The 14,525-nt window shown below is 48.5% G+C and overlaps 1 protein-coding gene across 3 annotated transcripts in view; it reads right to left on the bottom strand.

Annotated features, from left to right (window-relative positions):
• The window catches only part of CPAMD8 (C3 and PZP like alpha-2-macroglobulin domain containing 8), a 99,868-nt gene that overhangs the window by 19,279 nt on the left and 66,064 nt on the right, over positions 1-14,525 (bottom strand). For all 3 annotated transcript variants that reach the window (XR_010660847.1, XM_065917491.1, XM_065917492.1), the window contains exons 24-27: positions 12,378-12,676; positions 11,546-11,771; positions 9,753-9,929; positions 5,584-5,665 (exon numbers count right to left, since the gene is read on the bottom strand). Coding sequence is in view for 2 of the 3 variants with exons in the window: in XM_065917491.1 (XP_065773563.1) it covers positions 5,584-5,665; positions 9,753-9,929; positions 11,546-11,771; positions 12,378-12,676 (784 nt within the window). In the remaining variant the exon portion in view is untranslated. The remainder of the gene's footprint in view (positions 1-5,583; positions 5,666-9,752; positions 9,930-11,545; positions 11,772-12,377; positions 12,677-14,525) is intronic.

Below are 14,525 nucleotides of genomic sequence, written 5' to 3'. Positions count from 1 at the left end.
TGTGTATTTCTACTTTGATTCTGCTCTAAATAAACCGCTTCTTTGTTCTCTTTGCACATACTGTGGTTCCAATAAACTATGCCTGCTTTACAAACTCTCTTTGTGGAATTCTTTCTCCAAAGAAGATGAGGACTGAGGTCCTCTCACCTGCCAACATCAGTATATCCATACAATAGAACATTATTCAGCCTTGAAAAAGAAAGAAATTCTGAAAAATGCTAAAATATGGATGAACATTGAGGACATTATGCTGAGTGGGATAAGCCAATCACAAAAAGGCAGGTACTGCACGATTTCACTTATATGAGGCACTTAGGGTAGCCAGAATCACAGAGACAGAAAGTAGGATGGTGGCTTCCAGGGTCCGGGGGTAGGGGAGAACGGGGGGTTAGCATTTAATAGGTATCAGTCAGTTACTCAGTTGTGTCTGACTCTTTGCGACCCATGGACTACAGCATGCCAGGCCTCCCTGTCCATCATCAACTCCCGGAGCTTGCTTAAAACTCATGTCCATCAAGTCGGTAATGCCATCCAACCACCTCATTCTCTGTTATCCCCTTCTCTTCCTGCCTTCAATCTTTCCCAGCATCAGGGTCTTTTCCAGTGAGTCAGTTCTTCGCATCAGGTGGCCAAAGTATTGGAGCTTCAGCTTCAGCATCAGTCATTCCAATGAATATTCAGGACTGATCTCCTTTAGGATGGACTGGTTGGATCTCTTTGCAGTCCAAGGGACTCTCAAGAGTCTTCTCCAACATCACAGTTCAAAAGCAACACTTCTTTGGTGCTCAGCTTTCTTTATGATCCAACCCTCACATCCATACATAACTACTGGAAAACCATAGCTTTGACTAGATAGACCTTTGTCAGCAAAGTAATGTCTCTGTTTTTTAAAATGCTGTGTAGGTTGGTCATAGCTTTTCTTTCAAGGAGAAAGTATCTTTTAATTTCATGGATGCAGTCACCATCTGCAATGATTTTGGAGCCCAAGAAAATAAAGTCTGTCACTGTTTCCATTGTATCCCCATCTATTGGTCATGAAGTGATAGGACTGGAAGCCAAGATCTTAGTTTTTTTAATGTTGATTTTTAACAGGTACAGAGTTTCAGATTTACAAGATGAAAAATGAGTTATGAGGATGGATGGTGGTGATGGCTGCACAACAATATGAATGTATTTAATACCACTGAACTGCACACTTAAAATGGTTAAAATGGTAAATTTTATGTTATATATATTTTAACACAATAAAAAAAAAGAAAGAAAATCAAGTGACTCTAGGCTCTGCCTCTGCAAATTGTCAAAATCTGAAATATTAACTGAAAAATGTACTCCAGACCTACGAATCAGTTTGTCTTGGTCACTCTCTTTCCCAGATACCCCAAATCCATCCTCTTCCTTATACTCCCACGGCCCCTGTGTCAGCCTGGCACCTTGTGGCTCCCACCGCCCCCACCAGCCCGATCTTGTCCATCACATGCTCTGTACGCAGCAGTCAGAGGGAAATTTCAAACACTGCAGGATCCAGATGGAACTTAGGTGCCCCTGCGCTGGAAATTGTGAAATTCCCACATTCTGCTACACTGTTCTCCTTACTTTTCCATCTTAAATCACAAATAGGGATTAAAAAAAAAAAAAACTGTGGTACATGCAGACAACTGAATATTATTCAGTAATAAAAAGAAAGGAGCTATCAAGCCAGGATAAGACATAGAGAAAATGTAAGTGCATATTCCTAAGGGAAAGAAGCAATCTGGAAAAGGTTGCATTCCAACTCTGTGACATTCTGGAAAAGGCAAAACTACAGAACTAGTAAAAGGGTCAGTGGTGGCCAGGGACTGGGAGTAGGAAGGGATGACTATGCAGAGTCCATGGGATTTTTAGGGCAGAAAATTATTCTGTATGGCACCTTAATGGGGGGTAGGTGACAGTGTACATTTGTCCAAACCCATAAGCTATGTGACACAAAGGCTGAACCCTAATGTAAACAATAGACCTCAGTTAACAATAATGTAGCAATACTGGTCCATCAATGATAACAAATGTACGTCATTAATGCAAGATGTTAATACTGGGGGAAACTGCATCTAGGGAAGATGGAAAGTATGGGAACTCATTCTATCTACTAAAATTTTGCTATGAGTCTAGAACTGTCCTAAAAAATTAAGTTTATTCATTCAATATGCACATAGCCCAGCAAGACTCAGGTTATAGCCACGCTCTGCGCCAAGGCCTCTTGCTCCCTCTGGAAGAAAACCCAAACTCCTCTCTTGCCCAGCCTGGCCCTGCCACCCTCTCCCTCCCGTGTGACAGGCCACTTTCCTCCTTGCCTGTGCTGCCAGCCACACTGGTCTCCTTCTCTGGCTCAAACTTGTCAGGGTTGCCTCAGGGCCTTTGCACAGGCTGTTCACACTGCCTGGAATCCTCTCCCCTTGGATTGTCAGACAGCTGTCCCTCATCTCCTTTGGAAAAACCTTTCCTGACCACCCCATACAATTGTGTACCTCATCATACCCTATCCCCTCAACAAATTTTATTTGCTTTATAGATATGAGAAATTATATACCCGATGTAGTAGCTTTAAAATATATCCACAGATGCCTTGCTTCTTCTCCTTTCAAGCAGTGGGATGGTATAGGCTGCACCTAGTGACTGGATTCTAAAGAATAGAATGTGGTGGGGGTGACAGGATGACTCAGGGAACCAGATGATAAAAGGCATGTGGCACCCTCCTTACTTTCTCTCTGTGACTTTTATTTCAGGGGAAGTCAGCTGCCATGTTGTAAGGACATGCAAGCAGCCCTATGGAATGGTCTTCAGTGAGACACTCAGGCCCCCTGTCAACAGCCATGGGAGAGAACCAACTTGGAAACAAATGCTCCAGCCCTAGTCAAGCCTTTTGATGACGACAGCCCCAGCCAATACCATGACTGCAACCATGGGAGGGATCATGAGCCAGCAATGCCAGCTAATTCCTGAATTCCTGACCCACAAAACTGAGACAATAAATATTTGTTGTTTTAAATGGCTACGTTTTGGAGGTAACTTGTTACACAGCAGTAGCTAACTATTACATCTCATGAAGGGTCTCTCTTTCTTAGAGGCAGGGACCGTGCCTTTCTTTTTCCCTTGGAACTAGAACAATAGCCTGACAAATATTAAACACTTGAATGAACAAACGAATAAATGAATGAATGTACATTGGATGCACAGGAACCTATCTGTAACAGATTGTGAGTTTAAAGGAAGTTGGACTGGATCCTGGAGTTCCCACCCAAGTATTTAGGTGGTGGTGGTTTAGTTGCTAAGTCATGTCCAAGTCTTGCGACCCCATGGACTGTAGCCTGCCAGGATCCTCTATCCATGAGATTCTCCAGGTAAGAATACTGGAGTGCATTGCCATTTCCTTCTCCAGAGGATCTTCCCAACCTGGGAATCAAACCCAGGTCTCCTGAATTGCAGGCAGATGCTTTACTGACTGAGCTATGAGGGAAGCCCTAAGTATTTAGGCAGTGGCGTTAACAAGGCATCCAACCCCATGGGTACCTGCACTGTAATAAGCATGCCTACACCCTTATCCCATTGCCTCCTAGATCCAGTCTTATGGTTCAAAAAACTGAGCATCTGGTCTAAGGTCACACAGTTCACAAAAGACTGAGACTGGGTTTGCTGGGCTCCAGGGTGGATGACTCGCGTATTGCTGTTACCAATGTCCTGTGCATCCTGAAAATTTGATCTATGAGGAGGTTTCACAAGGCCAAGGAGGAGAGGCAAACTGCTGGGTGTCACGTTTCCATGACCACAGTGGAATTCATCTTCTCTTGTTCAGTGTGTGTGAGAGCTATGGGAAGGCATACACAGATCACAGCTCACTATTTCTGACCGGTGGAGGCCTCTTGGAACTGTCAGGACTTGGCCAGCTTTCAGAGAGTGACTCAATGACTTTAGCCGTCCCCGAGAGTGGGTGGGGGCCTCTGCTTGCTAGGGCATGGCTGTGGCCGTGCCTCAAGGCCTGTCAGCAAGGCAGGGCCCTGGGACAGAAATGGGACAGACTTCTGGGGACTCGGGGGCTGAGCAGGTCGCCAAGGCTGGGCCCCTCTGGAGCCGAGGGAGTGACTCTGCACTGCATGTGGGCTCCGCCAGCAGTGTCCCTGTGGCGCTGGCCCTGGGCACCGCTGCCGTGCAGTGGACGCTGTCGACCTAAGGACCAGATGCTTTCCATGCCCACAGGCGCTGCAGGTGCCATCCAGGCGTGGTGCTGAGAAGGAGGCCCCACTAGACACAGAAAGTTGGGGGTACCCTACTTCCTCAGCAAGCCCCAAAGTGGAGGAGGCAAGTCCCTGATGATGCCAAGCACTGCCTAGGGAATAAGACATAGGTGGACACAGGTCCTCCCTGCCCTGGCTGATCCCGAAAGCCCGAGGAAGCCACTCGCAAGGGCAATCAGACCCCAAATGCTCCTCCTGAACACTCCAACCCACCCTCAAGGCAGTGGTCTGGCCTCTCTTGCTCAGGGTCACCCTATTCCTGGGTTCAGTGGCCTCTGAGGAGGCTCAGAGAACCCAGGACTCACCCACAAGGGGCCAGAGAGCAGGGGTTCGGTTCCTGGGCACTGTGGCAACAAGAGCAGAAGGAGTAATGGTAACAGCCACTGTTTCCAGCTTACCACATGCAGGCCAGGCAGAACCCCCCACCATCCAAACCAAACCTCTAACCCCCAGGGGCTAGGACGATGGCTGTCTCCATTTTCCACACAGGCTCCTCATCACCCTGAAGTGAAAGTGACGTGAAAGTCGCTCAGTCCTGTCTGACTCTTTGCCACCCCACGGACTATACAGTCCATGGAATTCTCCAGGCCAGAATACTTGGAGTGGGTAGCCTTTCCCTTCTGCAGGGGATCTTCCCAACCCAGGGATCAAACCCAGGCAGATTCCTTACCAGCTGAGCCACAAGGGAAGCCCATCACCCTAAGGATTGAGAAATAGAATATTTCCTGCCACATCAGTTAACAAGGATGTCACAGTCATCAGCGTCTGCAGCCCTCCCAACGTGAGCTGGTGAGCCCTAAGGGAACTCAGAAAGGAGAAGAATACTGGCCACCAAGCAGCCATCAAACTGTAGCCACTCCCTATGGTGAGCCCCGAGGAAAGAAAGCTCAGGATGTGGAAGCAGGATACTGGCACTGAGGCGCATGTGAAAGAAACTGTTTCGGTGAGCCCAGATTCTTGTATCTTCCCACCCACAGGAGAGCACTAAACTCCTTAACCTGGGTTATTTGGTTCTCTTTCATTAATAATAATCTTTTAATGTTCAGACACCTGCCCTTTGTTACAAAACTTCTATATAACCCGGCTCCTCCCCTCGCCTCCATGGAGCAGTTCTCTCAGGGTTACCTGAGGCGTCTCCCGGGCCTGAAGTCCTAAAAGTTTCTCCCAAGTAAAACATGACGCTCAACCTTTAGGTTGCATGTACTTTGTCAGTCGACAGGATCAAGCCCCAGGGGTCCTGGCTATGCTGTGTTGGACGTGAGACTGTGGCTTCACGTGGGGGAACCTCAGTAGCCGTGCCTGGGGGATGAGGACTCACCACATACTCCCCGACTCATCCCGCTCTCCAAAAGCACTATAGGAGCCGTCCTGGTGCTTGTAGGTCAACTGTCTCTGGTAGCCTGTGGGGCAAGAGGGGACAGTACTCTGGTGAATGGCTGGCTGACCAACATTTTACCCCGGGGCCCCCAAAACAATACCACACCCACATGGGCGGGGGTCCCTGAAACTCCCACATCTGAGGTCCTTGAAATTGTTTCACCACACAACTGGGGTTCTTGAAACTGCCCCACAGCTACAGCTGGGGTCCTTGAAACTATCCCACATTCACAGCGGGGGGGATTGAAACCTCTACTTTATTCCTCTTTTGTTTCCTGATATCATCCCTTTATGACTCCTGGTCACACACTGGCCTTCAGTCATGCCTGGTGGGGTGGGACAGTGACATGCATTATCTCTAGGCAGGGCCCTTTGCCACACACCCTCACCCGCCCCAGGGCCTGAAGAGGTTGTTGCTCTATCCACTGGAGCCAGACCTTGGTTCGCTCAGATCAGCAGGGGATTGAGGAGGACAAGAAGGAGGGAAGTCAGGGGGGCTGGGGCCTCCAAAGCAGGGCCAGGCAGTTGGTCTTACTGCCTGTGAGGGCAGCAGGGGCCATGAGAGGAGGGTGAGGGGAGGAGGGGAGGGGAGTGAGGGGGCAGATGTAGTGGGTGGATTGTCGGGTCTGGAGAGGAAGCAGACACTGGGGAGGTGGGGACAGTCGAGGCGACCATGATCGTGGGCTTGGAGCGGGTGGTGGTGACAGGCAGGGAGGGGTTCTGCAGTAGAGCCAGAGCGACCTTAACTGAACAAGATGTGAAGAAAAGAAAGAAGGATGCAGAGGGCACCAAATGCAGTGGCCTGACCAGCAGGACGCACTGATTCATGTCCATGGAGCCAGGGGAAGACGGAGCAGGAGCTCAGACCTGGGTGGACAGTATCACCTCCAATTCACATCCACCTGGAACCTCAAAATGTGACCTTATGGGGAATGAGGTTCTTTACAGGTGGAATTACATTTCCGAATCAGGCTGGGCCCTAAACCCAATGACTGGTGTCCTCAGAGAAAAGAGAGGGGAACGACACACAAGGCCTTGTGAAGATGGAGGCGGAGGTGTGGCGATGTGTGAGCAGACGAAGAGAATCCCGCCAGGATAGAGTCCTGGGATAGCTGCTCCCTCAGGGCCTCCTGACACAGTCAGCATTGCTGACACCTTGATTTCAGTCCTCCAGCCTCCTGAATCACGAAGGAACTGAGAAGTGGAATATTTCCTGCCGTATCAGTAACGAGGATGCTGTAGTCATCAGCCACTGCAGACCTCCAGTGTGAGCTGGTGAGCACTAGGAGCACTCAGGAAGGAGAAGAATATCTGCCATCTGAATCGAGTCTACCACCAGCTTGCCACTGCTCCCTGCAGTGAGCCCCAAGGGAGCTCAGGATGTGAAAAACTGGATATTGGCCCCAAAGAGTTGAGGTGCACATCAAAGGGATGATTTCAGCAGCCCAGACTCTTGCATCTTCCCATACAGAGAAAAGCGCTGAATTCCTTAACTTGGAATATCTGGTTTACTTTAACAATAATCTTTTGATGTTCAGACTACCCGCCCTTTGTTGTAAAACTTCTATATAACCTGGCGCTGCCCCTTGCCTCCTGGGAGCAGTTCTCTCAGGATTACTTGAGATGCTGTCTCCCAGGCCTGACGTCCTAAAAATTCCCACCAAGTAAAACATAACTCTCAACTTTAAGGTTGTGAATATTTTTCAAGTGGACAGAATAAAGTCCTATGGATCTACCCCACTCAGGTTGTGGTACTTTGTTATGGCAGCCCCAGGAAACTAACACCAGAAATTTGGTGGAAAACCAGGATGTGGGGGTTGATTTGGGGCTTGTTGAGTCTGAAAAGGCAACTGGGCTGTTGGGCACCAGATCTGGCTGTCTGGGTAGAGGGGAGGTCCAGGCTGTCGCTCGCCCCTATAGGTCACCACACTCTGGATGGCAGTCAAGGACCTGAGTCCGGATGGGTTCACTGAGGTCCGCCTGGCCCCGGGGAGTCCAGTGCTCACCCACATCCTAGACTTTCACAGCCCGCCAACTTGAGCCCTGCCCCTCTCCCTCCACCATGGACCAAGCAGAATTAAGGTCCGGGTAGTCTGTGATCAGCCTTCACAAAGCCAGACCTTCAGCCCATGGCAACCTCTGACTTCTCTTTCCATCTGAGAGTTGCACGTTTATTTTATTTTTTTGGCTGTGCCCCATGCAGCATGTGGGATCTTAGTTCCCTAACCAGGGATTGAACCCATGCCCCTGCAGCAGAATGGACATGCCCCATGTCCAGTCTTAACTACTGGACCACCAGGGGCATCCCTCAGAGAGCTATACATTCTTCATCATAAGTTTTTCCTTTCTCATCCATGAGGACAGATGGTTTAGATCATCAGGACTGCCTTTGGAACATAATAACTGGGAACCACAACAGGCCAGGAGACAGGGACTCCAGATTTGTCTTAGGAATTGAGATTTTTCACATGCCTCTGTTTCCCCATCTCACAGGGGCCAGCATCATCTGAGCCAGGCGTTCTCGAATCCTTTTCGGTAAACTTCCGTGATTGTGACGGTGGTTCCTCCTCTCTCTCTGGCTTGGTCTAGTGCCCTGCTTGCCCCTTGTGCCCCACTCCAGAGGAGCCTGGGGTCTGAGAAGCCCCCACAACTTGCCCCTGTGAGGTCTTGGGCGCCTCTTCACTCCCAGGAGGCTCACTTTGCTCATCTGGGAAATGAGGACCATTAGCATGGGGGCTGCAAGGAGGGAACCTCAGGGCAGCAAGGATGGAGCTGCACACGCCTGGCATGAGGCAGATGCCAGCTTCAGAGCTGGGTTCAGCCTCCTCCATGCTCTCCTTTCACTTTGGCTCCAGTGTAAGGCTAGAAGCGGAGCCCAGGAGGCCTCAGAATTTTGGTATCAACTGACTTAACTCCCTTGTTACAAGGGAAGGAAACAAAGGCACTGAGAAAAGCAGGTCCTACCCAGGGACAGAGAATGGGAATCTCTGACAGAGCTGAGATCCCATCTCCAGCCTTCCCTCCCCCCCCTCCCTGTGGGGTCTAGATGTGCAAAGAGAGTAAATCAGGGCCCTCAGAAGCCCTGTACCCCACCCCCAAACAGGACTGTTCCTTGCCCTAAGGACTTGATTCGTGGCAATGGAAGATGTCCAGTGCTGTGTTATTTATTTATGAAGATGTTCAGTGTTGTTTATCTGTGAAGATGTTCAGTGTTGTGTTATTTAACTGTGAAGATGATCAGTGCTGTGTTATTTATTTCTAAAGAAGTACATTGGTGCTTTGTTTATTTCTGAAGTTCAGTACTGGTGGTTTACTTCTGAAGATGTTCAATGCTGTATTATTTAGGGGGAAAAACTGGAAATAAACTCAGTATGCCCAAGAGGAGAGTTCAGTATGTTGTGTTCCATTAATGCATATGACGGAAAAAAAAAATGTAGCCTCCAAAGTGATTACAAACTGAACCCATCCTAAGACCCAACGGTTTCACCCCACAGAAATTTGGATGAGTTTTCACCAAGTAGGCAAAGAGGACAATTAATGACAGCACCATTCTAAAAGCCCTGAATTGCAAATTGCTCCAAAGTCCATCAGCAGACATGCCGACTGCTATCTCCACATAGCAATGGAGGTGAATGGACGACAGCTCCCCAAAGCCCAGTGGATGAATCTTATGCACACAGGACAGGGTTGAGGGGAGGCATGCCATAGGATGCTGTGTTATGAGACAGCAAGAATGGCAAAGCTAACCTGTGCTCCTGGAGGGTAGAGGAGTCAACACAGAGCCAGCATGAAGGGAAGCTTATAGGGATTTATTTTTTTCCCAAATGTTTTTATAATGCTATTATATTGCTCTGGTTGTTCAGAAAAATTTACATTTTTAGAAGATGCTGTTCCTCTCCCCATGGCTGATTGCCAGCAATCAGATCACTTTCCTAACAGGTGCAGATGCCAGGCTCCTACTGACAGGGGCCAGAACAGGCCACCCAGACTGGCCTCTTTCAACCTCTTTCCCTTCTTCCCATCCTCTGCACATGGCGTGTGGGCTGCGCCGGGTACAGCCGAGGCTCCCTCCATCCCAGTACTCTCCACCCAGGCAGCCGCCCCCAGTACCTTGTACCAGGTAGTCGGTGGTCTCCCTCTCCACCTCAGGGCTGAGCTGTCGGGTTTTCTGGAGGTACTTCAAGACAAAGACGTTAGGTGCAAAATGAATCATATTCTGCTCTCCGCAGCCAAAGGGAAGCCGGAGGAGGTTGCTGAGATGGTTCAGAGTCGGCCCCATGACGTCTCCTGGTGAGAAGGAAGAGGAAGAATGGGCTGAGGACTGGCCTCATTCAATGCCCTGGCATTGCCTAGGGACAACTTTCCTCCGAGGGAGCCCACCCATGGCCTAACACTAGCCTCCCATTATCTGATTGCCAGTACTGCCCTTTGGGACTGGGATGCATCCTTGCCCATCCAGCCTGCTTGATCTCTTGGCCATGGTGGACACTTGCTGGCCCTTATCTTACACGCTTCCCTCCATGTTCTTTAGTTGTAACTCAGGTGCTCTTTCTACCTTTTCATCATGTTATTATTAGTAAATGCTTTCTCCTTTCTAGATTTTTAAATAGGTGCAATTAAGACTATACATTTTCCTCTTGGTACAACTTTGGCTGCATCCCTCAAACGTTAAGATGTCAATCCAGTCATTTGACTCCATTCTACATATTGTTTCTAACTTCCAATATGAAATGTGGTTTTCTCTTTAACCATGAATATTTGGGTTTTTAATAAAGTTTTCTTACATGTGCGGTATTGTTGGTGTGTTTTCAAAGGTTCTTTTTTCCTGTTATTTCTGACTTACTGTGCTCTCATCTCTTCAGTACTCTGTCTTCCTCTCTCTGACCTTGATGCCCCCAAATATTGCTGATACACTTTCTGGATTCCCTGCTAATTGCACCTCCCTTCCTTGACCTTCCCTTCTGCCCCACTGAGGCTGTCACTGCTTCTGCAGTCTCCTCCTATGGCGGGGCCCACCTGGCTCCTCTCTCATCACCTTTCTCTGGGTTTTCCAGCTTCTTCTCTACACTTCCATCCCGCTGTGCTGAAGGCACTGACTGACACAGAGTCTCCCGCCTTCACTCCTCTCCATCCCTGCCTGTCTGTCTTCTCCCCTATACCCATCACCTCAAGCTGGGCCACTCATCCCCAAGGCCACATCCGAACTGATTTCATGCTTCAGAAATCAGAAACTCCCACATTCTCTGATCCGGTGACAACCAGCAACCTGCCCCAGGCCCCAGGGCTTCCATCCTCTGATGTCAGAGAGACCCAAGCCCCCTCCTTCATGTCTGTCTGCCTCTTCTTGGCCTTTCATGCTCTCCCCGCCCTTTCAATTTCCAGCACTAGATGGATCACATAGTCCCCACTTTCCACTCCTGTGCCTGGGCTACAGGAGGCAATCCAGTGCTCAAGAAGTCCCTGGCCGCAGCCTCTTACCCCGGCTCAGTAAGCTCTCTAAGCATTTGAAATGGTCCTGCCCCTCTCACCTGGACCCCCAGAGCCCCTACCCTCCACCCCATACCTGGCTAACTTCACCTGGCCTTTCAGCCTGCTTGTATATCACCCCAGACACACCGCCCTCATGAAGTTCACTACCCACCCCTCGGGGTCACCCCACAGAGGGCCAGGACCTGCCTCCTCAGCCAGCCTTGAGCCCCCAAAGGGTGGGCTTGGGGGCCTCTCTGAGTCTGGCCCCAGCACCCAGCACAGAGAAGGCACTGGAAGTTGCTTGCCGGTCAGGTGAGTGGGTGTGTGGCTAAAGGCCCCAAATGCGCATGCCCCCAGCCAAACCCAGAATGAGAATGAACCTGAAGTGACACTTGCCCCCATCCTCCCCAAGCCAGGCTGCAGGGCAGACACACCTATGATGGAGGCGGCTGCGCGCTCAGACCCGGGGATGGCGCTGTGCGGGACCCCCAGGGTGAAGGCTTCGCTGTAGCTCTCATCTGCTTCCACCTTCCTCCAGATGCGGAACTCGCCCACAGAACCCCAGCCAGTGGAGAAACCGATGAACTGGACCTCTGGCGGTTTGGGGAGGGTCCAGGCCATGATGACAGATTCATTGGATGGCTCTGGACCATGGCCAACCTGGAAAAAGAGGCCAAGGCTGCTGGGTGCTGGCAGGAAGCATGAAGCTGGGTTCAGGCATGGTCAGAGGCCTTGGCCGCATTCACAGGGTGGGGTGGGATTCTCACGGCATCAGCAGTGAGAGAAACTAGAAACCACACTGTTCATTAAACACCCAACAGAGACACAAGTGGGCATCTGCAGGTTCCAAAGTCATTGGGCTCCCTGGAACCTTTGCATATGTCGTTCCCTCTGCTTGAAACATCCTCTGCTTCAATCTGCCTGGCGAACTCCTATGCATACTTCAAAACACCACCTGGCTATACCCCTCCTCCAGGAAGCTGTTAACACATACTTCTTTTCTCTCCTTTGCTTGGCCCAGAAAGTGTCCACAGTCCTCATCTTACCTGCTCATACCCACATCCTTTCTCCCTGGCCTCCCAGATTCCTAGGTACCTCCTCGGCCACAGCTCTCACTAGTTTTGGGGAAGCAACGCCAGGCAGACTGTAAGCAACTTGAAGGCTGCCTTGTGTTTCCTCCTCCCATCACATCCCACGGATCAGGAAGCAACAAGTGTCAGAGGACCAGATGGTTCCCATGCCCGCCCCAGGCAAACCCAGTCATGCCTGGATGAGCCCGCTGTGCCAGCTGATCCAGAATGTTCTGAATTCATCCCAGGAGAGGATCTTGGCCGTGGGTGTGCTGGCCACCGGCTCACCCATCTTGCTGGTGGAGATCCAGGACCTAGTGTTCTGGTGCCCTCCCAGAACAATCTCGATCATGCCCGCTGTGTCCTGGGGCCCTGGGGACAAGGCCACGCGGGCATCGTTGTGGGCTCGCACGGCCACGTCGAAACGGGTGAGGCGCAGTGGCCGCTGCACATACTGGAACTCGTACTTGTTGGGCGTGGAGATGTGGACTCTCTCTGGATAGAGGGAAGGAGATGAGGTGTTCAGGGGGCACCAGAAGCATCCTTCCATCCTCCCCCTGCCCATGCCCAGAGATGAGCATCAGGACCTCAGGGGACCTGTCTCAGTGTGGCTCCCCACGAAGCTGCAGGAAGCATGGTGGAATGGAGCTGGTTTGATGACCTCTTTGTCAATAGAACACAAAAGATGAAACACTCACAGAGATAAATCCTACAAAAGATGGGCAAGACCCATATGCTGGGAATTGCAAAATGCTGCTGAAACTAAAGATACAAATCAATGGAGAGCTAGACTGTGTTCGTGGGTCAGAAGATAATATTGTGAAGATGTTAATTAACCTCTCAAACTGATCTGTAAATTCAATGCAATCCTAATCAAAATCCCAGCAGGGTCGTTTGAAGAAATTGCAAAGCTGATTTCAGAATTTATGTGGAAACTCAAAGGATCCAGAAAAGTCAAAATAACTTTGATAAACAAGAAGGACTCACACCATCTGACAATGAGACTTACTCTAAAGCTACAGCAATCACAAGAGTGCAGCATCGGTGTCAATACTGACAAATACTCAGTGGAATAGAAGAGGGAGTCCAAAAATGGACCCATACATGTATAAACAACTGATTTTCAACAAAGGTGCAAAAGCAACTCAACAGCAAAAGTCCTCAACAAATGATGTTAAAACAATGAAGTCTCAGGTGAAGAAAAAGGAACTCTGATCCATAGCAAGAGTTAACTTGAAATGGATTATTTTACAAATGTAAAGCCAAAACTATAAAATTTTGGGAAGAAAATGTAGGATTGAGCAAAGATTTCATAGATACAACAAGCAGAAATAATCCATAAAAGGAAAAAGTGATAAGCATCATTAAAATGAAAAACTTCTGCTCTTTAAAAAACACTATTAAGATAATGAAAAAACAAGGTATAGACTGGGAGAAATATTTTTGCAAAGCATTCATCTGATAAAGGACTTGGACCCAGAATACATTTTTAAATACTCTCAAAAACCAAATACAAATAAATAATTCAACTTTTAAAAAGCTAAAAGATCTGATCAGACACTTCACCCCCGCAAAAAATACTGATAGCAAATAAGCATATGAAAAGGTGCTTAATATCATGAGTTATGATGGAAATGCAAATTAAAACCATAGTGAGATACCACTAGACACCTATTAGAATGACTAAAATTAAACAGACCATACTAAGTGTCGGTTAGAATGGGGCAGAATGGGCTTATCCAGTGCCTGTGGGAACGCAAAATAGTGCTATCATTTTGGGAAATAGTTTGACAGCTTCTTTAAAAGTTAAAAACATACCTACTATATGCGTTAGCTATTCCACTCCTAGGTATCGACTCAAGAGAAAGGAAAACACATTACTCATACAAAGACTTGGGCACAAATTTTCATAGTAGCTCATATGAAATAGTCCCAAACCAGAAATAACTCAAATATCCTTCAACAGGTGAGCAGATAAACAAAGTGTTATACATACATCCAATGGAATCCTGCCGAGACTTAAAATGACTGAATTACTGATACACACAACATGGTCAAATCTCAAAATTCTTTTGTTGAGTAAAAGAAGCCAGACAAAAAGGAGAACATTCTGTATGATTCCACTTACATAAAATTCTAAAAAGTACAAAGTAATCTATAGAGACAGAAAGCAGACCAGTGGTTCTCTGGAGACAAGAGTGGAGAGGAATGAGGAATTTCCAAGGGGCATGACTTTAGGGTTAATAAAAATCTTCATTATTTTAATTGTGGTGATGGCTTCACAGATGTTTCTCAACATTGATCAAACTACGCTTAAAATACGTCTAATTTAGTGTATGTCAAT

This window comes from Muntiacus reevesi, chromosome 1, assembly GCF_963930625.1.
Source record: "Muntiacus reevesi chromosome 1, mMunRee1.1, whole genome shotgun sequence".
Taxonomy (NCBI): Eukaryota; Metazoa; Chordata; class Mammalia; order Artiodactyla; family Cervidae; genus Muntiacus; species Muntiacus reevesi.
Note: the sequence above shows the minus strand (reverse complement) of the source record. Positions and strands in the feature narration are given on the sequence as shown.